The 26,890-nt window shown below is 41.2% G+C and overlaps 1 protein-coding gene across 2 annotated transcripts; it reads right to left on the bottom strand.

Annotated features, from left to right (window-relative positions):
• Positions 1-1,152: 1,152 nt before the first annotated feature.
• glb1l2 (galactosidase beta 1 like 2) lies at positions 1,153-26,695 on the bottom strand. Of its 2 annotated transcripts, none has more exons than XM_029681308.2 (19): positions 26,514-26,695; positions 12,146-12,352; positions 11,983-12,051; positions 11,801-11,896; positions 8,324-8,432; positions 8,115-8,207; positions 7,925-8,006; positions 7,704-7,768; positions 7,532-7,616; positions 7,083-7,223; positions 6,918-6,998; positions 6,697-6,803; positions 6,423-6,569; positions 6,253-6,324; positions 5,781-5,859; positions 5,451-5,538; positions 3,351-3,465; positions 3,006-3,122; positions 1,153-2,792 (listed from the first exon to the last, which is right to left on the bottom strand). In XM_029681308.2, the coding sequence occupies exons 2-19, from the start codon at positions 12,307-12,309 to the stop codon at positions 2,682-2,684; spliced, it is 1,821 nt and encodes a 606-aa protein (XP_029537168.1). In that variant the 5' UTR covers positions 12,310-12,352; positions 26,514-26,695; the 3' UTR covers positions 1,153-2,681. The 2 variants fall into 2 exon arrangements, with proteins under 2 accessions (XP_029537168.1, XP_029537166.1); XM_029681306.2 differs by having other exon boundaries at positions 12,146-12,331; positions 26,514-26,596.
• Positions 26,696-26,890: the final 195 nt, after the last annotated feature.

Here is a 26,890-nt window from a genome sequence, read left to right on the forward strand (position 1 = left end):
TTGGTGGGGCAATTTAAAATAAAATAAAAATTATGCATGCCAGAAAAGCTATTACACAACACTAAACAATACATGAACTGCACAACACATACTGTTGGGCCTACATTTTGAGCCTACAGTTAATTCAGCCTAATTTACTGCCTTTAAAAAAAAACATAACTGATATGGCTGACTTGTTTAAACAAATGTGGTTTCTACTGACAATTGAGATATACAAACTATGGCATAAGGGAACAACGAGTGGATATGAGGCAATCTGTTATTTCGATTAAGACATTCATGAGCGAGCTAGGATGGACATTGTCAATATAACTTTTGTTCAGCACTTTTGAAATGTACAGCGACAGAATTCAGAACATGGGCTGCTCTTAGTATTCTCCCTGTACACCAAGTCAGAACCATATGATAAATAACGGGGGCATATAAGCAGACAATGAAGGCTCTTACAATATTCAATGATTACATTTCTCTCAAACAGGCAAAAAGGCTGCATGTGTACCACCAAATCAGAACAGTAGGCGAAATTAAGAAGGGAAAAGGGACCAAATTATTAGGGTGCTGCACATGGGCTACTAACAGCTTACTACACAACATACACTTAGTATTACTTTCCTAGCTACAGTATACATATCTCCCTGGCATATTACATAATTTATGCAGCAGTTTACTAGACATTTTTGAACTCACCTTCCTTCCAAACCACTCATTGTGGAATTTGCGATTTCCAACTTGTTGTGTAATGTTAATGCCCAATGGCCGATGAGCACAGATAAATTTTTTATGATTTCTCTTAATTATTTATCTATGACAAGGATTGAAAAGGATTTGCCAGTAGATTGTCGAGTTGATTCATGATGATGACTGCTAGCTAAGATTTGGAAAGTATGTTGACATCAGTCCAATCAAAGCTACTGTACATATTACGTGATTTGACGTCATTTTATGTGGCCAATGACCTTGAGCCTTTCGAGGTCTACCCTTAGACTTGGCGGTGACATAGTGTCCCCATGAGTGACAGAACACTGAGCCAATCACAGCGCACCGCTCCGTATTTTCTGCTGGCTTGCCCCACCACCACAGAAAGCACTGAGCTAGGCTGAAACGCCTGCATTTTGGAGCTGCCTTGCTCAAGAAAACCAAAAAGGAACCATGTGTGTTTGTGGCTTTATTAACTCAAATTATATACATTTTTTGTTACATTGTTTGCAAACTGATGTGAGACATGTACTAATGCCAAAATAACATGCAAAACAGGCAAGCCTAACCTGCCCTGAATGACGTGTTGCCACTGTGTACACGTAGGTAGGGGTAAAAGTGAATAGGCAAATCGGGATAGATGATAAACAGAGGTCAATATAATGGATAATCTGTAATAAGAAAGATTTAAAATCAATGATATACAAGCAATTCATCAAATAAAATAAAATGCACAAAGGGGTGTGCCAGATTATTATAAAGTTATTACAGAGAAGAACAAAGAATTTATGATCAAATAAAATGACCAGTTAAAAAAATATTGTAGGCTAATGTTTACGCACTAATAACCTGAGCTTTACCATTCAAGATGAGCATAAGATGCGCTGCAAACTATATTGTGTTCATCTAAATACAATGAAATACCTTTTTAGTCAACCTAACAGCAAAAGTATGCCTAACAGTACTCAAGACAAATACTGTAAATGTGAAATCAAGTGGTTTGTTTTTTCATCTATATTTAATTTTAGATGGACAATAACACTGCCTATCCAGACAACTAGAGTAAGGTACTGAACTTGAATGTTTTACACATCTGCATTTTACCTTTGAACTTGGTTGTCCTTATTCTCTTCCATCTCACCTTTCTTTGTTGTAATAGTCTACATTCCACCACTCAAAGTCTTGTCTTTTAATGCATGTACACTACCGTTCATAAGTTTGGTGTCACTTTGAAATGTACTTGTTTTTGAAAGAAAAAATTAGCTTTTGTCCATTTAAAATAACATCAAACTGATCAGAAATACAGTGTAGACATTGATAATATTGTAAATGACTCTTGTAGCTGGAAACAGACGATTTGTAATGGAATACCTACATAGGCATACAGAGGCCCATTATCAGCAACCATCACTCCTGTGTTCCAATGGCACGTTGTGTTAGCTAATCCAAGTTTAACATTTTGAAAGGCTAATTGAGCATTAGAAAATAATTTTGTAATTATGTTAGCACAGCTGAAAACAGTTGTTCTGATTAAAGAAGCAATAAAACTGGCCAACTTTAGACTAGTTGAGTATCTGGAGCATCAGCATTTGTGGGTTCAAATACAGGCTCAAAATGGCCAGAAACAAAAGATTTACTTCTGGAACTGGTCAGTATATTCTTGTTCTGAGAAATGAAGGCTATTCCATGCAAGAAATTGTCAAGAAACTGAAGATCTTGTACAATGTTGTGTACTACTCCTTTCAAAAACTGACATTTCTAAGTGACCCCAAACGTATGAACGGTAGTATATGTAACTTGCCTTATGACTGTGCTCTAGACTACATAAAAATACATGTCTATCATCACATTCAGTGGTAGACCCATCCCATAACACAAAAGCAACATTACATACAATGTGTTAAGGTAATCATAGCTTTGTATTACCGTGTTATTGCTATGTTATAAGAAATTGCTGTGTCAATTTATTTAAAATATTGATCATTTCAAAGCAGAACACAAAATGGATATTTGTATACATCAATTGTTTTTCCATGATCAGGATTTTCAACAAATACTAATTTGTCATCAGCTTTCTGTTCCTCGAACACAATGATCTAAAATAATGAAAAAAGGATCCATTAAACAAACCATTCAAGCCTGTTTATGTATCAGTACGTGTCTTGATTTGAGGATAAACTGTACAAATAAAGTCTGATACACACTTTATAAGAATACATGGTAGTGTAAACATGAGAACTTCTGAAAACACATCAGAAGCCTAGAACCCTATATCTATTAGAAATTAAAGGAGCTTTTTTCAGTTCTACCTGATTATTTCCACTTTTAAGCCAAGGTCCAGGGAGGTAGAGGGTTTTCTGGGGACCGATGGACCAGTGGCGTCCAAGATTCTGCCCGTTGATAAAGACCACTCCTTTACTCCAGCCCTGTGGATGGAAACACTGTAATCAGTGACTTGACAATCAGAGTTTAGAGTTTCTCTGGGAACTTCTTTCATCAGTATGTGTGTCTGATGAGGGATGGGCCTACTACACTATAAACCAATAAACCAGAGATAGGTCTACCATACTATACGAATAAACCAGCAGGGACACATTATGGACAGGTGGTGATCTCTATCATAACCACAGAGCCTGTTGGGCTGCTTTACACACAGGCAGTCTGATGAAGGTGTCTCTGGGATGGCCGTCCACATACAGCATACCCTGGAAGAACCCTGGGAAGGAAGGCTTCTGGGGGACTGAGTTCCACTGGCTTGCTGCACTCAGTCTGAAACATGGGAGGAGATCAAATCAAATTTATTTATATAGCCCTTCATACATCATGTGATATCTCAAAGTGCTGTACAGAAACCCAGCCTAAAACCCCAAACAGCAAGCAATGCAGGTGTTGAAGCACGTTGGCTAGGAAAAACTCCCTAGAAAAGGCCAAAACCTAGGAAGAAACCTAGAGAGGAACCAGGCTATGAGATCACCCTATTATAACACAGGAAATCACTGACTAGCATTACAATACAAATCATATAAACTTTAATGGTCAAATGCAGCCATTTTTTTCTCAATATGAAGTCTTGTTTTCAATTAAAAAACAAACAAAAATAGCTTCTTAGCAAAGGGCAATTTCTCAAGCAAGAATTTTGCTTGGACTGTTTGAGAGTGGTCTGAGTGGGGAGGGGAAAACTGAAATTCGCTGTTATTGGCAGAGAGGTTTTGTACTCTCTTTCTTATCGATCTATTAACTAATTTACCGCATGGTGATTTTTTATTTATTTTACCTTTATTTAACTAGGCAAGTCAGTTAAGAACAAATTCTTATTTTCAATGACGGCCTAGGAACAGTGGGTTAACTGCCATGATGTCACCATGGAAGGCCAAAACTCCCTCCCACCAAAACAGCTATTACACTAAAAGGGCATTATGCAAATGTTTACAATTTCGCAGTATTATTCTAACCTCATAGTGTGGAAATATATATGAAACACAGAATAATCCCATTTATGACTGCACTGGGCCTATGAGACAACCTGATATGCCAGTTAAATTTACAATGACAACAGTTACACAACGGTTGGGTCTAATCCTTGACGCTGATTGGTTAAAACCGCATTCCAGTCGGTGTCTTTTCCACAAGTTACCACCATGAAAGCTATGATGGTGAAATGTATATTTACTCTGTTCCATCTCACTATGCAATCCACTGTCTCAGCCCAGCCAGATAATTTATCATCTTAATCCCCACTGTAAAAAGCATCTAGACATTATCTCCCATTTCTTTTAGACGAGCAATTGGTTTTCAATAGCGGAGATTTGTATAAAACCTGCAGTCTGAATCTCTGACATTTGCAACATTGTTTCAATATTGAAATTCGATCTCCAGCTGTCTCATAGTAATTAACGTGTAGGGATCGGAAGTTGGAATGAGACAGACGGGCAGGCAGCTTCTCTGAGCCAGTCGAAATCATGAAGCAGCATAATTTTTATGGACATATACAAAGAAATGTCAATAAAAAAACAGGTAAAACTAAATGAAACACAGCTAGTTTGTTTTCTTTCCAGCTTCAGTTTGAAGTGATTGTGTTAGCTGTGTTGTTAGCGAACTCTCTGAACATCAGTGTCCTGATGAGAGAGCACATTTTCTATGCCAGGTGAAATCGAGCATCATTAGCTCATTCTTATGAATGTATCCAAATAAAGCCACTTAAACAAATGCAAATGCAGCTACTTTGTTGTTATTCTGGCTGCACTGTTTGGCAGGACTGTAAATTAGTCATAGTTTGCTAGCTAGAAAGCAAGGCATAAGAAAGTTGCCAGCCAGTACAGCAATAGAACATTTAGAAAAGAATGACTGGGTCATGTCCATAGATACAGAACAAAAAGGACTTAACGACTGGGTCGCGTCTCTGGCGAACGAACGACTAGCCGGCTTGGGTAGCAACCCTAGATTTGTGTCAGGACGATATCTCGTTGAAGGATGAAATAGTATGAATAATTAATCAAAATAAAGTTCATGAAAATATGTCAATCATTATTTGAATATGTTGGTAACCCGTTGTATAAAAGTGATAATGCCCTCGAAGCTGGTGTGTTTCAATTCAGGCTAAAGGTGTGCTGCCGGCCTTCGACTTTGTCTCGGGCCTAACAACACCCGTGCCAATATATCTTCCAGACACCGGCTTCTCAGGCATTATCACTTAAATTATAAACTGTAAGAGCCAGAATGGACCTTATTGTATAAATGAAATGATCAGGACAAACCTCTTTAGGAAGTTTGGCTTCATATCCAAACAGTAGATTGTAAAGTCCTTCAGAGGCACGTGGTTCAATACAATATCTCCCACCAGACCTAGAACAGGGTGATAATGCATGAAAGATTAAGAGCTGCATGGGCGAGTAACAATGCAATTATTCCAAGACCTCATGGATACGGTCACTATTTGTTGAGCATTTAGGTCCATCCACTTTAATGACTATGTACAGTTGTCACAGCAATGAAGGATTAAACCTGAAGGTCTACAGTGCCTTTAATGTACGCTTTCTGCCATGGAATTCTGATTGTTAAAGTGGTAGTAACTAAGAATACCATACCTTTACGCTGATCATCTAGGGCTTTCCCATAATTCACTCTTCCACAGTTCTCCACAAGTAAACTCAATGTTCGCTCTCCCTTCAATGGAAAATACATAAAACATGTGGAAACCACTAATTGATGCACTACAGTCAACAATGCATAGTACCCAAAGACAATAGAAGAACATGTGGCTTTCAGTTGGACTGCAGAGAGTAATTGATCCAATCCTCCGCTGTGCTATAGGACAGCATGGACTTGTTTTCCAATAACAGGCAGGTGCAAAGTTAGTGATTACGATTCCTCTTTGTTAGAACAACATTTGTCTGAAAACTTTGTTTGCTTAATCCTGTCACCTTAGTAACAAACTCATTGATCAGCATCACCAGAAGCTATCACCTCTATCATGGTGTTGAATATAAACTAGCCAGTTTACAAAGCAGCTCAGCAGCACACCTATAGACTGAATCTAAACACACAGTATCACCATACCTTCCCATCAGGCAGTGCAAACTCTACCGATTTATAGTCCAGGACACCAACAAAGTGTCTGTCCACAAACACCTAGAAGACAAGCCAACTTTATTAGTACAAATGATGTTTTGTCATACGTTGTGCACCATACAGTATAGTACATTCATGCCATGTGTGTCTGTACTCACCAGGGCTCTGTCTTTAACATTTTTCTTGGAGTTCAGAAGGCCTCCCCTGCTGATAGTGGTCTCATATAGAGTGTAGCCATAGGACTGACCATTATTACTGTTGACAGGAAGGTTCTCCATGTTGACAGGCTCCTCTGACTTCAAGGGCTTGATGATGAAACATTGTCAATGTATTCAATTAAATTAAGAACATTATGGAATCAACATCAACCCTTGAAGAGATAGAGTATTGCCAGGTCTCAGCTGACAGCATGCTACTTGACCCTTAGCTCACCTTCTCAGTAAACTGCAGGCTCTCCCACAGTGACAGATGCTGCTGAATGATGACAGGCTCATACACTCTCCTGGCCTGGAGAGAGGGAACCTCAGGAAGCTTCTCACCTGAGACACACAGATACATGTGCCAGTTAGACATTTTTTCTCAAATTGCATATGGTGCCTGTTTTCCAAAACTTCAATGGTATTTTACGTGAATGTTTGAAAGAGAAAGCTTACTGTGAAACTGGCTGAATAAATTCCTCAAGAGCTGATACTTGGTGGTGTAATCTCCAGCCTCGGATAGCGGTGCATCATAATCTAAAAAATAAAATAAAAAAGATTCAGATGACAACTTTTTTCTTTGCAAGTAATATTACATTTGATAGGATATATAAAACCTACCATAGCTGCCGACCTGAGGTTTGTAGGTGCCAAGGTTCGCCACAGCTCCATTCATAAAGCCAAAGCTGGTTCCACCATGGAACATATAGAGGTTGATGGATACACCTGGCTCCAGTATCTGTGACACCACAGCCAACATGTCTACCAGAAAAGTAGACAGACAGAATCAATGATCGACGGTGGGCAATCATACAGTCCTTAGACTGATGAATGGATGGTCCTGTGTGGCTCAGTTGGTAGAGCATGGCACTTACAATGCCAGGGTTGTGAGTTCAATTCCCAAGGGGGACCAATACAAACAAAATATGATATATGCACTCACTAGTGTAAGTTGCTCTGGGCAAGAGTGTCTGCTAAATGACAACGTGTAAAAGATGGATGAACTTTAAGAGTTGCTATAACTAGGGGTTATATGACATGATCTTAACCTAGTTTGTAATGAAACTTACCCTCTGCTGGAAACACGTGGTGAGATTCACTCCAGACATCGAACCACCCAGACCAGTACTCCATTACAAGCAGAGGTTTCTGGGGCTACAGTAAGGGAAAAGTCACACTTCATCTTTGGACCACTATGTTTTCTCAGATGCAAAAGAAAATAGAGAATCATTGGCACTATACCTGCATGTACGCTAAATATTGTATTGTTCCGTAGGCCAGTCTTTGAAGGTTTACCGTCTTGAGAACTTAAGAGAGGAGGGGTTCAAGTGATGAACAATGTAGACTAAATAAGGATATTTTCTAGCAGCATCATTACTCTATTGAAAGCAAGTGAAATGGCACAAAGATGTACATTGTAGCACATTACCAAATATCAAGATCTAGCAATAGAAAACCACTACCTCCATCCACTCCTCCACATTTGAGCCCCTCCCGGTTGTCTGATGTCAGCAGGAGTTCATTGGTTCCTCTGGATAGTAGAGCCTGCCAATGAGAATACAGTTTCACTATACATTTATAGGTCACTGCAAAAGTTTATACTGGGCATACAGTATGATGCAGATGGTGAGAAACAGTACAGTCTCACAGTACCTCCTTTATAAAAGGCATGTAGTGTTCATCCTTTGCATATGAGCCATACTCATTCTCCACTTGAACTGCAATGATGGGGCCTCCCTCTTTAAACTATAAAACAAAGAGGACAACATGTATTGACAGCTAGCTCACTAACACCCCTGGGAACCGCTCTAACAGATATCAGGACTTAATAACTTGGATAATAAGGAAACTAATTTACGTACTTGTAGAGGCTTAATTATTGGGATGAGTTTGTCAAAGAAAGAGTTCACTGCTTCTGTGAAGCCAGGGTAGGTTGTTCTCAACTTCATGTTTTTGTCACGTAACAGCCAGCTTAAAAGAAAATAACTGTTATAAGGATGTATCATTCAACATGTTGGTTTGTGTTCCGGGATTCATCCAATGGCATTGAGGAGTATACCACCTCAGTCATCGGCTTTATCAATAAGTGCGTCAACAACGTCGTCCCCACAGTGACCGTATGTATGTTGTCATGTTTCGTTTCTAAATATCTGTGCATGAGTGAAGGTTCCTCGGGAGAGAGTAACAGTTAATATGATTGGATGTTAATTATTTGACTAGGCTACCTGTATTTGACATTGTATTGTTATTTCGCTGAACACGAGATGGTTTAATTTTATTTTTGGCAGTGAAACGATGCTACTCAGTCAAGAGAAAAAACCTCACCCAAATGTACACACACACGTTCAAAAGTTTGGGGTCACTTAGAAATGTCCTTCTTGGCTTTGGGGGTGACCAGTGAGATATACCTGCTGGAGCGCGTGCTACGGGTGGGTGCTGCTATGGTGACCAGTGAGCTGAGATAAGGCGGGGCTTTACCTAGCAGAGACTTGTAGATAACCTGTAGCCAGTGGGTTTGGCGACGAGTATGAAGCGAGGGCCAACCAACGAGAGCGTACAGGTCGCAATGGTGGGTAGTGTATGGGGCTTTGGTGACAAAACGGATGGCACTGTGATAGACTGCATCCAGTTTGTTGAGTAGAGTGTTGGAGGCTATTTTTTAGATGACATCACCAAAGTTGAGGATCGGTAGGATGGTCAGTTTTACGAGGGTATGTTTGGCAGCATGAGTGAAGGATGCTTTGTTGCGAGATTTAATTTTGGATTGGAGATGCTTAATGTGAGACTGGAAGGAGAGTTTACAGTCTAACCAGACACCTAGGTATTTGTAGTTGTCCACGTATTCTCAGTCAGAGCCGTCCAGAGTAGTGATGCTGGACGGGCGAGCAGGTGCGGGCAGTGATCGGTTGAATAGCATGCATTTAGTTTTACTTGCGTTTAAGAGCAGTTGGAGGCCACGGAAGGAGAGTTGTATGGCATTGAAGCTCGTCTGGAGTTTAGTTAACACATTGTCCAAAGAGGGGCCAGAAGTATACAGAATTGATGCAGTCTGCGTAGGAGGTGTATCAGAGACTCACCAGCAGCAAGAGCAATATCCTTGATGTATACAGAGAAAAGAGTCGGCCCGACGATTGAACCCTGTGGCACCCCCGGACAACAGGCCCTCCGATTTGACACACTGAACTCTATCAGAGAAGTAGTTGGTAAACCGGGCGAGGCAATCATTTGAGAAACCAAGGCTGTCGAGTCTGCCAATAAGAATGTGGTGATTGACAGAGTCGAAAGCCTTAGCCAGGTCGATGAATACGGCTGCACAGTAATGTGTCTTATCAATGGCGATTATGATGTCGTTTATGACCTTGAGCGTGGCTGAGGTGCACCGATGACCAGCTCTGAAACCAGATTGCATAGCGGAGAAGGTACGGTGGGATTCGAAATGGCCGGTAATCTGTTTGTTAGCTTGACTTTCAAAGACCTTAGAAAGACAGGGTAGGATAGATATAGGTCTGTAGCAGTTTGGTTCTAGAGTGTCACCCCCTTTGAAGAGGGGGATGACCGTGGCAGCTTTCCAATCTTTGGGAATCTCAGAAAGAGAGGTTGAAAGGGAGGTTGAAAAGGCTAGTAATAGGGGTTGCAACAATTTCGGCAGATCATTTTAGAAAGAGAGCGTCCAGATTGTCTAGCCCGGCTGATTTGTAGGGGTCCAGATTTTGCAGCTCTTTCAGAACATCAGAATTTGGGTGAAGGAGAAATGGTGGGGGCTTTGGCAGGTTGCTGTGGAGGGTGCCGGGCAGTTGACCGGGATAGGGGGGTAGCCAGGTAGAAAGCATGGCCAGCCGTAGAGAAATGCTTGTTGAAATTCTCAATTATAGTGGATTTATTGGTGGTGACAGTGTTTCCTAGCCTCAGAGCAGTGGGCAGCTGGGAAGAGGTGCTCTTATTCTCCATGGACTTTACAGTGTCCCAGAACTTTTTTGAGTTAGTACTACAGGATGCAAATTTCTGTTTGAAAAAGCTAGCCTTAGCTTTCCTAACTGCCTGTGTATATTTGTTCCCAACCTCCCTGAAAAGTTGCATATCACAGGGGCTATTCGATGCTAATGAAGAAAGCCACAGGATGTTTTTGTGCTGGTCAAGGGCAGACAGGTCTGGAGTGAACCAAGGACTATATCTATTCCTAGTTCTACATTTTTTGAACGGGGCATGCTTATTTAAGATGGTGAGGAAGGCACTTTTAAAGAATAGCCAGGCATCTACTGACGGGATGAGGTCAATGTCATTCCAGGATAACCCGACCAGGTCGATTAGAAAGGCCTGCTCGCAGAAGTGTTTTAGGGAGCGTTTAACAGTGATGAGGGGTGGTCATTTGGTCGCAGACCCATTACGGATGCAGGCAAACAGCAGAGGTGTATTTGGAGGGCGAGTTAGTTAGGATGACATCTATGAGGGTGCCCGTGTTTACGGATTTGGAGTTGTACCTGGTAGGTTCATTGATAATTTGTGTGAGATTGAGGGCATCAAGCTTGGATTGTAGGATGGCCGAGGTGTTAAGCATGTCCCAGTTTAGGTCACCTAGTAGCACAAGCTCAGAAGATAGGTGGGGGGCAATCAATTCACATATGCTATCGAGGTCACAGCTGGGGGCAGAGGGAGGTCTATAGCAAGCGGCAACAGTGAGACTCGTTTCTGGAAAGCTGAATTTTTAGAAGTAGAAGCTTGAATTGTTTGGGTACAGACTTGGATAGTAATATAGAACTCTGCAAGCTATCTTTGCAGTATATTACAACACCGCCCCCTTTGGCAGTTCTATCTTGGCGGAAAATGTTATAGTTAACGATGGAGATTTCAGGGGTTTTGGTGGTTTTCCTAAGCCAGTATTCAGACACGGCTAAGGCATCCGGGTTGGCAGAGTGTGCTAAAGCCGTGAGTAAAACAAACTTAGGGAGTAGGCTTCTAATGTTAACATGCATGAAACCAAGTCTTTTACAGTTACAGAAGTCAACAAATGAGAGCACCTGGGGAGTGGGAGTGGAGCTAGGCACTGCAGGACTTGGATTAACATTAACATATACAAATGACCTCGACTAACCTGTACCCCCGTACATTGACTCGGTACCGGTACCCCCTGTATTATAGCCTCGATTTTTTATATATATTTTTTTACTTTAGTTTATTTGGTAAATATTTTCTTAACTCTTCTTGAACTGCACTGGTGGTTAAGGGCTTGTAAGTAAGCATTTCACGGTAAGGTCTACACTTGTTGTATTCGGCGCATGTGACAAATAAAGTTTGATTTGATCCCTGCTACAAAGTTAAAGGCTTAAAGTAATGGAAATAACCTGGGGAGCCCTCCTAAGTCCCACTCAGCACAGATGTAGGGTCCTGGCCGCAGAATCACCCAGAGCCCCAACTCTGCTGCTAGGCTGATGTACGCCCTGAGAAACACAGAGAAAAACAGAGAGTCAAAGCTCAACAGCTCTATCAAACATATTCATCACAAAATCATAAAATTCTTCCTTACTTTAAATCCAACTGGTCCTGGAAGTTGAAAACCCCTCTCTCTGGCTCATGAAGGTTCCATGGCACATATCTGGAAAATAAGCAGTCATTCTCAGTATCTCTCCATAGTAGAGCAGCAGTGAGTGGTGGTATAAGAAAACATGAGGTGTTCTGTGTGTACCTACGTGGTGAGAGTGTTGACCCCACAGGCCCTCATCTTCAGCAGCCGGTCCTCCCAGTAGGCTCTGGGGACGCGGAAGTAGTGGATAGAGCCCCCCAGGATGCGAAAGGGCTCTCCCTCCAGAGTGAACTGAAAGGAGTTGGCCCTCAGACCCTCTTTCTGGCTCATTCTCCTCACCTCAGGCTGCAGGCTGGAAGAAACAGACAAACCACTGTCTGGATCTCTTATGAATGTTATGAATAATCACACTTAAGACAATAATTAGAGCAACTGTGTAGGGATAATAAATGCATACAACTTGTAATATACTGTATGATGATAGCATATATTATGACCAGAATCGATAGCTGTTATTCTAAGACAGTCAATTCAACACATAATAAAATATTTGATTGACCAATCTCAGCTAATGTCAAAATTAAGAATCTTACCTTCTACATTGATTTTCACAAAGTCTAAAGCTGAAATAATGTTCAGTATGGCTTATACCCATCTACTGAAGCAGAGCTCACGCGGACGGCTTCAATGAATGGAGAACAATGAAGAAAGGCCGAGAATGCTTTGAACAAGGGAAACCATTGTTGTTTCAAAACACTGCTGTTATTTTAGTGTTGAAGCCATAGTATACTGAACATAAATATAAACGCAAAATGTAAATTGTTGGTCCCATATTTTATGAGCTGAAATAAAAAGATCCCAGAAATGTTGCACATGCACAAAAAGCGAATTTCTCTAAAGTATTGTGCACACATTTGTTTACATCCCTGTTAAGTAAGATTTTATCCTTTGCCAAGATAATCTATCCTCCTGACAGGTGTGGCATATCAAGAAGCTCATAAACGGCATGATCATTACGCAGGTGCACCTTGTGCTGGGAACAATAAAAGGACATTCTAAAATTAGCAGTTTGTCAAATAAGACAACGCCACAGATGTTTCAAGTTGAGGGATAGTGAAATTGGCATGCTGACTGCAGCAACCAGAGGGGTTGCCAGAAAATTGAATGTTAATTTCTCTACCATGAGCCGTCTCCAACATCGCTTTAGGGTATTTGGCAGTGCGTCCAACCAGCCTCACAACCGCAGACCACATGTAACCACGCCAGCACAGGACTTCCACATTAGGCTTCTTCACCTGCAGGATTGTCTGAGACCAGCCACCCCAACAGTTGATGAAACTGTAGGTTTGCACAACCAAAGAATTTCTGCAAACTGTTAGAAACTCTCTCAGGGAAGCTCATCTGTGTGCTCATCGTCCTCACCTTCGATGGCCACTGGCACGCTGGAGAAGTGTGCTCTTCACGGACGAAACCTAGTTTCACTGTACCGGGCAGATGGAAGACTGTATGGCGGTGTGTGGGCCAGCGGTTTGCTGATGTCAACATTGTGAACAGAGTGCCCCGTGGTGCCAGTGGGGTTATGGTATGGGCATGCATAAGCTACGGACAAAGAACACAATTGCATTTTAGAATGTGTGCCGTCATCACTTCATGTTTCAGCATGGTAATGCACGGCCCCATGTTCAGTGTGTCAAATCGGAGGGCCAGTTGTCCGGACTTCTGGCAGTCTCTATGGGGGTGCCACAGGGTTCAATTCTCAGGCCGACTCTCTTCTCTGTATACAGCAATGATGTAGCTCTTGCTGCTGGTGATTCTCTGATCCACCTCTATGCAGACGACACCATTCTGTATACTTCTGGCCTCTCTTTGGACACTGTTAACTAACCTCCAGACGAGCTTCAATCCCATACAACTCTCCTTCCATGGCCTCCAACTGCTCTAAAATGCAAGTAAAACTAAATGCATGCTCTTCAACCGATCGCTGCCCGCACCTGCCCGCCCGTCCAGCATCACTACTCTGGACTAGAGATCGACCGATTATGATTTTTCAACGCCGATACCGAGGACCAAAAAGCCGATACCGATTAAATTAAATCAGACTATTTTTTTTAAATGTAAAAATAAAACAATTATTTTAACTTCATATAAAACATCAATAAAATAAATTTTGCCTCAAATAAATAATGAAACATGTTCAATTTGGTTTAAATAATGCAAAAAGTGTTGGAGAAGAAAGTAATATGTGCCATGTAAGAATGTGTGCCATGTAAAATATGTGCCATGTAAAAAAGCTAACGTTTAAGTTCCTTGCTCAGAACATATGAAAGTTGGTGGTTCCTTTTAACATGAGACTTCAATATTCCAAGGTAAGAGGTTTTAGGTTGTAGTTAATATAGTATTTATAGGACTATTTCTCTCTATAACATTTGTATTTCATATACCTTTGACAATTGGATGTTCTTATAGGCACTATAGTATTGCCAGTGTAACAGTATAGCTTCCATCCCCCTCCTCGCCCCTTCCTGGGCTCGAACCAGGAACACATCGACAACAGCCACACTCGAAGCATCGTTACCCATCGCTCCACAAAAGCCGCGGCCCTTGCAGCGCAAGGGGAATAACTACTCCAAATCTAAAAGCGAATGACGTTTGAAACAGTATTAGCGCACACCCAGCTAACTAGCTAGCCATTTCACATTGGTTACACCAGCCACTAGGCTGATAGGCTTGAAGTAATAAACAGCGCTGTGCTTGCAAAGAGCTGCTGGCAAAACGCACGAAAGTACAAAACGTTTATTATTTCAGTGAAATACGGAACCGTTCGGTATTTCATCTAACGGGTGGCATCCCTAAGTCTAAATATTCTTGTTACATTGCACAACCTTCAATGTTATGTCATAATTACGTAAAATTCTGGCAAATTAGTTCGCAATGAGCCAGGCAGCCCAAACTGTTACATATACCCTGACTCTGCGTGCAATGAACGCAAGAGAAATGACACAATTTCACCTGGTTAATATTGCCTGCTAAACTGGATTAGTAGTTATAACTAGTGATTATGATTGATTGTTTTTTACAAGATAAGTTTAATACTAGCTAGCAATTTACCTTGGCTTCTACTGCATTTGCGTAACAGGCAGGCTACTCGTGGTGTGCAATGGTTAGAGCTATTGAGCTAGTTAACCCACAGTTCCTAGGCAGTCATTGAAAATAAGAATGTGTTCTTAACTGACTTTCCTAGTTAAATAAAAGGTATATAAAAATATATATATATAAAAATATATATATACATATACACAGTGCAGCAAAAAAGTATTGTCAGCCACCAATTGTGCAAGTTCTCCCACTTAAAAAGATGAGAGGCCGGTAATTTTAATCATAGGTACACTTAAACTATGACAGACAAAATTAGGGGAAAAATCCAGAAAATCACATTGTAGGATTTTTTATGAATTTATTTTCAAATTATGGTGGAAAATAAGTATTTGGTCACCTACAAACAAGCAAGATTTCTGGCTCTCACAGACCTGTAACTTCTTCTTTAAGAGGCTCCTCTGTCCTCCACTCGTTACCTGTATTAATGGCACCTGTTTGAACTTGTTATCAGTATAAAAGACACCTGTCCACAACCTCAAACAGTCACACTCCAAACTCCACTATGGCCAAGACCAAAGAGCTGTCAAAGGACACCAGAAACAAAATTGTAGACCTGCACCAGGCTGGGAAGACTGAATCTGCAATAGGTAAGCAGCTTGGTTTGAAGAAATCAACTGTGGGAGCAAATATTAGGAAATGGAAGACATACAAGACCACTGATAATCTCCCTCGATCTGGGGCTCCACGCAAGATCTCACCCCGTGGGGTCAAAATGATCACAAGAACGGTGAGCAAAAATCCCAGAACCACACGGGTGGACCTAGTAAATGACCTGCAGAGAGCTGGGACCAAAGTAACAAAGCCTACCATCAGCAAGGGCATTGAAGATGAAACGTGGCTGGGTCTTTCAGCATGACAATGATCCCAAACACACCGCCTGGGCAACGAAGGAGTGGCTTCGTAAGACTCATTTCAAGGTCCTGGACTGGCCTAGCCAGTCTCCAGATCTCAACCCCATAGAAAATCTTTGGAGGGAGTTGAAAGTCCGTGTTGCCCAGCAACAGCCTCAAAACATCACTGCTCTAGAGGAGATCTGCATGAAGGAATGGGCCAAAATACCAGCAACAGTGTGTGAAAACCTTGTGAAGACTTACAGAAAACGTTTGACCTCTGTTATATACCCTTTGTTGGCAATGACAAAGTATTCAGATAAATGTTTGTTATTGACCAAATATTTATTTTCCACCATAATTTGCAAATAAATTCATTAAAAATCCTACAATGTGATTTTCTGGATTTTTTTTCCTCATTTTGTCTGTCATAGTTGAAGTGTACCTATGATGAAAATTACAGGCCTCATCTTTTTAAGTGGGAGAACTTGCACAATTGGTGGCTGACTAAATACTTTGTTGCCCCACTGTGTGTGTGTATATATATTATTTAAAAAACAAATATCAGAAATCGGCGCCCAAAAATACTGATTTTCGATTGTTATTAAAACTTGAAATCGGCCATTTTAATTACAACTTTATTTAACGAGGCAAGTCAGTTAAGAACACATTGTTATTTTCAATGCCGGCCTAGGAACGGTGGGTTAACTGCCTTGTTCAGGGGCAGAAAGACAGATTTTCACCTTGTCAGCTCGGGGGATTCAATCTTGCAACCTTACAGTTAACTAGTCCAATGCAATAACGACCTGCCTCTCTCTCGTTGCACTCCACAAGGAGACTGCCTGTTACGCAAATGCAGTAAGCCAAGGTACGTTGCTAGCTAGCATTAAACTTAAAAACAATCAATCATAATCACTAGTTAACTACACATGGTTGATGATATTACTAGATATTATCTATCGTGTCCTGTGTTGCATATAATCTGACTGAGCATACAAGCATCTAAGTATCTGACTGAGCGGTGGTAGGCAGAAGCAGGCACGTAAACATTCATTCAAACAGCACTTTCGTGCCTTTTGCCAGCAGCTCCTCGTTGTGCGTCAAGCATTGCGCTGTTTATGACTTCAAACCTATCAACTCCCGAGATGAGGCTGGTGTGACCGAAGTGAAATGGCTGGCTAGTTAGCGCCCCCTAATAGCGTTTCAAACGTCACTCGCTCTGAGCCTTGGGGTGGTTGTTTCCCTTGCTCTGCATGGGTAACGCTGCTTCGATGTGGTGGCTGGTTCGAGCCCAGGGAGGAGCTCTAATCTCTACTTGCACATTCATCTTCTGCACATCTACCATTCGTGTTTAATTGCTATATTATAATTACTTTGCCAAAATGGCCTATTTATTGCCTCACCTCCCTTATCCTACCTGAATTGCATACACTATATAGACTTTTTCCACTGTATTATTGACTATGTTTTGTTTATTCCATGTGTAACTCTGTGTTGTTCTATGTGTCGAACTGCTTTGCTTTATCTTGGCCAGGTCGCAATTGTAAATGAGAACTTGTTCTCAACTTGCCTACCTGGTTAAATAAAGGTGAAATAAAATAAATAAGATTCCTTTATCAATCAGACACATGTTGGGAATGTTCAGGCCAACAGAACGTTTACCTTTGACCTCTCGGGTACAAATCAGAATTACCTGTATAAATTGCTTTAAAAAGGAAACCCTGATACATTTTAAACTTTGTTTGACAAGTGGTTCTTAAAGGCCATAATATTACCATTCAAATTATAATATATAACCAACTTTGAAAGCACCACCTATCACTATTAGGGCTATTAGGGTTAGGGCTCTAACTCCTCTAGCTCCACAATGAAATAGGGTGCAGGCCGGGCAGCAGGCTATTAGCCAGCCTGCCAGCATAGTGGAGTCTGCCACTAGCATAGTCAGTGTAGTCAGCTCAGCTATCACCATTGAGACCGTGTCTGTGCCTCGACCTAGGTTGGGCAAAACTAAACATGGCGGTGTTCGCCTTAGCAATCTCACTAGGATAAAGACCACCTCCATTCCTGTCATTACTGAAAGAGATCATGATACCTCACTTCTCAAAATAGGGCTACTTAATGTTAGATCCCTTACTTCAAAGGCAATTATAGTCAATGAACTAATCACTGATCATAATCTTGATGTGATTGGCCTGACTGAAACATGGCTTAAGCCTGATGAATTTACTGTGTTAAATGAGGCCTCACCTCCTGGCTACACTAGTGACCATATCCCCGTGCATCCCGCAAAGGCGGAGGTGTTGCTAACATTTACGATAGCAAATTTCAATTTACAAAAAAAAAAAAAATGACGTTTTCGTCTTTTGAGCTTCTAGTCATGAAATCTATGCAGCCTACTCAATCACTTTTTATAGCTACTGTTTACAGGCCTCCTGGGCCATATACAGCATTTCTCACTGAGTTCCCTGAATTCCTATCGGACCTTGTAGTCATTGCAGATAATATTCTAATCTTTGGTGACTTTAATATTCACATGGAAAAGTCCACAGACCCACTCCAAAAGGCTTTCGGAGCCATCATCGACTCAGTGGGTTTTGTCCAACATGTCTCTGGACCCACTCACTGTCACAGTCATACGCTGGACCTAGTTTTGTCCCATGGAATAAATGTTGTGGATCTTAATGTTTTTCCTCATAATCCTGGACTATCGGACCACCATTTTATTACGTTTGCAATTGCAACAAATAATCTGCTCAGACCCCAACCAAGGAACATCAAAAGTCGTGCTATAAATTCACAGACAACACAAAGATTCCTTGATGCCCTTCCAGACTCCCTCTGCCTACCCAAGGACGCCAGAGGACAAAAATCCGTTAACCACCTAACTGAGTATCTCAATTTAACCTTGCGCAATACCCTAGATGCAGTTGCACCCCTAAAAACTAAAAAAATGTCTCATAAGAAACTAGCTCCCTGGTACACAGAAAATACCCGAGCTCTGAAGCAAGCTTCCAGAAAATTGGAACGGAAATGGCGCCACACCAAACTGGAAGTCTTCCGACTAGCTTGGAAGGACGGTACCGTGCAGTACCGAAGAGCCCTTACTGCTGCTCGATCATCCTATTTTTCCAACTTAATTGAGGAAAATAAGAACAATCCGAAATTCCTTTTTGATACTGTCGCAAAGCTAACTAAAAAGCAGCATTCCCCAAGAGAGGATGACTTTCACTTTAGCAGTGATAAATTCATGAACTTCTTTGAGGAAAAGATTATGATTATTAGAAAGCAAATTACGGACTCCTCTTTAAACCTGCGTATTCCTCCAAACCTCAGTTGTCCTGAGTCTGCACAACTCTGCCAGGACCTAGGATCAAGAGAGACGCTCAAGTCTTTTAGTACTATATCTCTTGACACAATGATGAAAATAATCATGGCCTCTAAACCTTCAAGCTGCATACTGGACCCTATTCCAACTAAACTACTGAAAGAGCTGCTTCCTGTGCTTGGCCCTCCTATGTTGAACATAATAAACGGCTCTCTATCCACTGGATGTGTACCAAACTCACTAAAAGTGGCAGTAATAAAGCCTCTCTTGAAAAAGCCAAACCTTGACCCAGAAAATATAAAAAACTATCGGCCTATATCGAATCTTCCATTCCTCTCAAAAATTTTAGAGAAGGCTGTTGCGCAGCAACTCACTGCCTTCCTGAAGACAAACAATGTATACGAAATGCTTCAGTCTGGTTTTAGACCCCATCATAGCACTGAGACGGCACTTGTGAAGGTGGTAAATGACATTTTAATGGCAACGGACCGAGGCTCTGCATCTGTCCTCGTGCTCCTAGACCTTAGTGCTGCTTTTGATACCATCGATCACCACATTCTTTTGGAGAGATTGGAAACCCAAATTGGTCTACACGGACATGTTCTGGCCTGGTTTAGATCTTATCTGTCGGAAAGATATCAGTTTGTCTCTGTGAATGGTTTGTCCTCTGACAAATCAACTGTAAATTTCGGTGTTCCTCAAGGTTCTGTTTTAGGACCACTATTGTTTTCACTATATATTTTACCTCTTGGGGATGTTATTCGAAAACATAATGTTAACTTTCACTGCTATGCGGATGACACACAGCTGTACATTTCAATGAAACATGGTGAAGCCCCAAAATTGCCCTCGCTAGAAGCATGTGTTTCAGACATAAGGAAGTGGATGGCTGCAAACTTTCTACTATTAAACTCGGACAAAACAGAGATGCTTGTTCTAGGTCCCAAGAAACAAAGAGATCTTCTGTTGAATCTGACAATTAATCTTAATGGTTGTACAGTCGTCTCAAATAAAACTGTGAAGGACCTCGGCATTACTCTGGACCCTGATCTCTCTTTTGAAGAACATATCAAGACCATTTCGAGGACAGCTTTTTTCCATCTACGTAACATTGCAAAAATCAGAAACTTTCTGTCCAAAAATGATGCAGAAAAATTAATCCATGCGTTTGTCACTTCTAGGTTAGACTACTGCAATGCTCTATTTTCCGGCTACCCGGATAAAGCACTAAATAAACTTCAGTTAGTGCTGAATACGGCTGCTAGAATCCTGACTAGAACCAAAAATTTGATCATATTACTCCAGTGCTAGCCTCTCTACACTGGCTTCCTGTCAAAGCAAGGGCTGATTTCAAGGTTTTACTGCTAACCTACAAAGCATTACATGGGCTTGCTCCTACCTATCTCTCTGATTTGGTCCTGCCGTACATACCTACACGTACGCTACGGTCACAAGACGCAGGCCTCCTAATTGTCCCTAGAATTTCTAAGCAAACAGCTGGAGGCAGGGCTTTCTCCTATAGAGCTCCATTTTTATGGAACGGTCTGCCTACCCATGTCAGAGACGCAAACTCGGTCTCAACCTTTAAGTCTTTACTGAAGACTCATCTCTTCAGTGGGTCATATGATTGAGTGTAGTCTGGCCCAGGAGTGGGAAGGTGAACGGAAAGGCTCTGGAGCAACGAACCGCCCTTGCTGTCTCTGCCTGGCCGATTCCCCTCTTTCCACTGGGATTCTCTGCCTCTACCCTGTTACGGGGCTGAGTCACTGGCTTACTGGGGCTCTCTCATGCCGTCCCTGGGGGGGTGCGTCACCTGGGTGGGTTGATTCACTGTTGTGGTCGGCCTGTCTGGGTTGGCGCCCCCCTTGGGTTGTGCCGTGGCGGAGATCTTTGTGGGCTATACTCGGCCTTGTCTCAGGATGGTAAGTTGGTGGTTGAAGATATCCCTCTAGTGGTGTGGGGGCTGTGCTTTGGCAAAGTGGGTGGGGTTATATCCTTCCTGTTTGGCCCTGTCCGGGGTGTCCTCGGATGGGGCCACAGTGTCTCCTGACCCCTCCTGTCTCAGCCTCCAGTATTTATGCTGCATTAGTTTATGTGTCGGGGGCTAGGGTCAGTTTGTTATATCTGGAGTACTTCTCCTGTCCTATTCGGTGTCCTGTGTGAATCTAAGTGTGCGTTCTCTAATTCTCTCCTTCTCTCTTTCTTTCTCTCTCTCGGAGGACCTGAGCCCTAGGACCATGCCCCAGGACTACCTGACATGATGACTCCTTGCTGTCCCCAGTCCACCTGGCCATGCTGCTGCTCCAGTTTCAACTGGCCTGGGCCCTAGGACCATGTCCCAGGACTACCTGACATGATGACTCCTTGCAGTCCCCAGTCCACCTGGCCATGCTGCTGCTCCAGTTTCAACTGTTCTGCCTTACTATTATTCAACCATGCTGGTCATTTATGAACATTTGAACATCTTGGCCACGTTCTGTTATAATCTCCACCGGGCACAGCCAGAAGAGGACTGGCCACCCCACATATGCTCTCTCTAATTCTCTCTTTCTTTCTCTCTCTCGGAGGACCTGAGCCCTAGGACCGTGCCCCAGGACTACCTGACATGATGACTCCTTGCTGTCCCCAGTCCACCTGACTGTGCTGCTGCTCCAGTTTCAACTGTTCTGCCTTATTATTATTCGACCATGCTGGTCATTTATGAACATTTGAACATCTTGGTCATGTTCTGTTATAATCTCTACCCGGCACAGCCAGAAGAGGACTGGCCACCCCACATAGCCTGGTCCCTCTCTAGGTTTCTTCCTAGGTTTTGGCCTTTCTAGGGAGTTTTTCCTAGCCACCGTGCTTTTACACCTGCATTGTTTGCTGTTTGGGGTTTTAGGCTGGGTTTCTGTACAGCACTTTGAGATATCAGCTGATGTACGAAGGGCTATATAAATAAATTTGATTTGATTTATTGTTAAAAAATTGTGCCGCTGACATTAAAAATGGTGTAAGCTTAGCCATATAATTACACGTAGTGGCTATGTTTTTGGATTGTAATTTTGGTGATAGAATCTTCAAATTGCGCACACACACAGCTAGAACAGGATTTATTTTTTATTTTTTTGCAGATACAGGGCCATCACAGGATTCGTGCATTAACCCCACAGAAGCTTTTTCACAATATGGCTGCCAAACAACTCAAAGGGGTATTATTTAATTTATTTTGCATGACTATACATGCATGTATGAAATACAGGCCTAATTGTAATATGCCCAATAATATCTAAAAATGTTCATAGTGATGTGGAATACACAACCAAATGTGCCTAATATACAGTACCAGTGACAAGTTGACACACTTACTCATTCAAAGGTCTTATTTTATTTGTACTATTTTCTACATTTTAGAATAATAGTGAAGAAATCAACTATGAAATAACACATATTGAATCATCTAGTAACCAAAAAGGTGTTAAATCAAAATATATTTGAGATTCTTCAAAGTAGCTACCCATTGCCTTGATGACAGTTTTGCACACTCTTGGCATTCTCTCAATCAGCTTCACCTGGAATGCTTTTTTAACAGTCCTTAAAGGAGTTCCCACATGTGCTGAGCATTTGTTGGCTGCTTTTCCTTCACTCTGCGGTCAAACTCATCCCAAACCATCTCAATTGGATTGAGGTCAGATGATTGTGGAGGCCAGGTCAGCTGATGCAGCACTCCATCACTCTCCTTGGTCAAATAGCCCTTACACAGCCTGGATGTGTGTTTTGGGTCATTGTCCTGTTGAAAAACAAATGATAGTCCCACTAAGCGCAAAACAGATGGGATGGCGTATCGCTGCAGAATCTTGTGGTAGCCATGCTGGTTAAGCGTGCCTTGAATTCTAAATAAATCACAGATAGTGTCACCAGCAAAGCACCCCCACACCTCCTCCTCCATGCTTATTATTATTGGTGTTCTTTAGTAGTGATTTATTTGCAGCAATTCAACCACGAAGGCCTGATTCACACAGTCTCCTCTGAACAGCTGATGTTGAAGTGTCTGTTGAACTCTGAAGCATTTTTTGGGGCTGCAATTCCTGAGTCTGGTAACTTTAATGAACTTGTCCTCTGCAGCAGAGGTAACTCTGGGTCTTCCTTTCCTGTGGCGGTCCTCATGAGAGCCAGTTTCATCATCACGCTTGATGGTTTTTGCGACTGCACTTGAAGAAACTTTGAAAGTTCTTAAAATGTTCCGGATTGACTGACCTTCATGTCTTAAAGTAATGGACTGTCATTTCTCTGCTAATTTGAACTGTTCTTGCCATAATATGGACTTGGCATTTTACCAAATAAGGCTATCTAATGTATACCACCCCTACCTTGTCACAACCCAACCCAACTCAAATGCGTTAAGGAAAGAAATTCCACAAATGAACTTTTAACAAGGCACACCTGTTAATTGAAATGGATTCCAGGTGACTACCTCATGAAGCTGGTTGAAAGAATGCCAAGAGTGTGCAAAGCTGTCATCAAGGCAAAGAGTGGCTACTTTGAAGAATCTCAAATATGAAATATATTTGATGTGTTATTTCATTTTTAAATGTCTTCACTATTAACTATTATTCTACAATGTAGAAAATAGTACAAATAACCAAAAAAAAAGTGGTTTGAGTAGGTGTCTCAACTTTTTATTGGTAGTGTATATTAACATTAAATTCCCAGAATTAAGAATGTGCCCAAAAAGCTGTCAGAATTGCTTATTTCTTAAGATGTTATGATCAATAATTGCAATATCTTCAAACATGTAAAATGTATATGTACATGTGAGTAGTCATGGATGTGAGCTGACCAAAATATATGCAATGTTATCCTATTAACTGTTTTCATAAAACAGAGGACTAAAACTTGTACAATTCCATAGGAATACCAATACATTTTAAAGTGAGCTCCAAAAAGTATTGGGACAGTGACACAGCTCTGTACTCCAACACTTTGGATTCAATACAATGACAGAGGTTAAAGTGCAGACTGACTTGTATTTTCATCCATATCGGGTGAACCGTTTAGAAATTACAACACTTTTTGTACATAGTACCCCCATTTTAGGGGACCAAAATTATTGGGACAAATTAACTTATGTGAATTAAAGTAGTCAAAAGTTTAGTATTTGGTCCCATATTCTTAGCACGCAATGACTACATCAAGCTTATGACTTTACAAACTTGTTGGATGTGTAATAATATTCAAAGATCAATATACAACGCAGAGGATTAAAAGGTCAAGAGGGAATTAATGATCAATGGAAATAGTTGTTTTTCAGTTCAACATCTGTTTAGAATCTGTATAGGGGTTTCAGCCAGGACTCATAGCTACATGTGGCAAGTTCTCATTAGTTCAAATTGTTTATACATTGATCCTGAAATGGAATACTTGTAATCTGGCCATTTGGACAATTTTATTGCAGGAATTGGTCAACCACAGGCTAGGGTTGGGGGTTTAAAACTAAATCCTGTCTCTTTGTTCAGTGGAGAGAAACACTGAGGACAGGGAAGAATGACCAGCTACTTCCCAACATAACAACCATGATTTGTTATCTTTAAATGAATATATTTTTCTCCCCCCTGATTTGCTTTGCGGCCTGTGTTATCGAAGAATAACATCAACGCTAATACTCCAGGTCGCAGTTGTAAATGAGATCTTGTTCTCAACTGGCCTGCCTGGTTAAATAATGGTGAAATTAAAACTTGGTGCCGTGAACCGGATGAATTGGTCTCTAACAACAACAAGAAGAAAACTCAACCCACTTTCCACTGTGGTGTTATTTCCCTCATTGACTTCTTACCTCAAAATTGCCTTGCTATTCATGTTGAATAAATTAGTCTGTTAATATGAACTAAGCAAGCTGATATATCGTTCAGTTTACTGTAGACTGTCTGAAATTAGATGTAGACCTATCAGGGGCTATAGGGTACATGTCTTTATCAAAGCAAACCATGGCAAAATTGAATAACATTCATAAACCCAGATTTTAGTCTGCAGCCTATGCCTATTGAAATGACAATTTAATCTCGCAAATGGGCCATTTATAACGGTTTGTAGTCTTAACATCTGGCATATAATAAAATAACAATTGCCAAAAATAGCTTAAATTTTGTTTTTTTATGCTTGTCCAAGTGTTTCTTGCTCAGAGATTGAGATTATCTGTCCAACTTTCATCACTCAAACTCTCCTGTCGGATGTATCTACAGTTATGTGCATGCGCAAAGAGGATTCATTTACAATTATAAACCAGGTTCGAGCCCTGAAAGCCGTGGTATATCAGGACATATACCACTGGTATGACAAATTACTTTTTACAGTTGTAATTACGTTGGCAACCATGTATATTATAGCAATACGGCACCCCAGGGGGTTGTGGTATATGGCCAATATACCAGGGCTAACGGCTGCATGCAGGCACTCCGCATTGCGAGATACATAAGAACAGGTCTTAGCCGTGGTATATTGGCCACCTTACCCCCATGTGTCTTGTTGCTTAATCATAGCAGTCAAACAAAATCGACATCCATTGATGGAAAATGATCTGGCGAGGCAAATTATATTTTCTCTTGACACATATTCAAATTCCTTTACCTCATAGCTTGCAATAATTAAAAACATTTTAGGAAAAACGAATTATGCTTCTAACGTCGTTACTATGATATTCCTTAATTGACTCGATATCGTTATGGGAAAAGGGTTTGTTTAATATGCAACTCTTCTCTTGCTTAAATATACAATCCGAATAGTTTCAGGCCTTTTGTCGGGTTTTGAATGATTATTGGGCTTAAAATTTGAGCTTGACCTGGCAACCCTGGTTACATGGATAAAAAGTTTTCTCCATTACAATCTAGCGTAAACAGTAGGCTATAACACCAAATGGTAAGATTCCTGTATTGCAAGTTCGCCTGACCTGTCTTTTTACTGATTTTGATGTAAGGACAAAACGTGATACAATATATTGCAACTATCCGTTTCATAGTGCCTACTGAAAGCGAGCAATATTTTACGCCTAACACGGACAATGTAAACTAAAGGCTACTGCCTGCTGAACATCGAATTATGATAGACTAATGAGAAACACTGTGAATTTTGTCAGAACTAAGTCAGACTTTCCACTTGCATTAGGTTTGGAGTTGTGTGTAATTCGGGTGAAAATGTATATTTTAATTAAGTGTATATTTTAATTTATTAAGTTCTATAGCTCTCACCTGTATTTTCCCCTTGAGTGAATCGCCTGTATGGTATTATTCCTGTTCTTCCGGTGTGGTCTTTGAAGGCGTGGGCTGTCAAACCAGCTGTTGCAACGCTGTAACGTTATTCGTAAACCATTTTTAATGTGTCCATGGTCGTCAGGCTGTCTCTCACACGACAGCGGTATGCCATTCTCTGATATATTTTAATGCACACGGGCGGCAGGGTAGCTTAGTGGTTAGAGCATTGGACTAGTAACCGAAAGTTTGCAAGTTCAAATCCCCGAGCTGACAAGGTACAAAATCTGTCGTTCTGCCCATGAACAGGCAGTTCACCCACTGTTCCTAGGCCGTCATTGAAAATAAGAATTTGTTCCTAACTGACTTGCCTAGTT

Source organism: Oncorhynchus nerka, linkage group LG14, assembly GCF_034236695.1.
Source record: "Oncorhynchus nerka isolate Pitt River linkage group LG14, Oner_Uvic_2.0, whole genome shotgun sequence".
Lineage (NCBI taxonomy): Eukaryota > Metazoa > Chordata > Actinopteri > Salmoniformes > Salmonidae > Oncorhynchus > Oncorhynchus nerka.

Coding starts and splice junctions, on each gene's coding strand:
- glb1l2 (XM_029681308.2), bottom strand. CDS start 12,309: ATGAGCCAGAAAGAGGGTCTGAGGGCCAACTCCTTTCAGTTCACTCTG. Junction 12,052..12,145: donor GGGGTCAACACTCTCACCAC/GTAGGTACACAC, acceptor CTTATTTTCCAG/ATATGTGCCATGGAACCTTC. Junction 7,769..7,924: donor ATGTGGAGGAGTGGATGGAG/GTAGTGGTTTTC, acceptor TCCTCTCTTAAG/TTCTCAAGACGGTAAACCTT.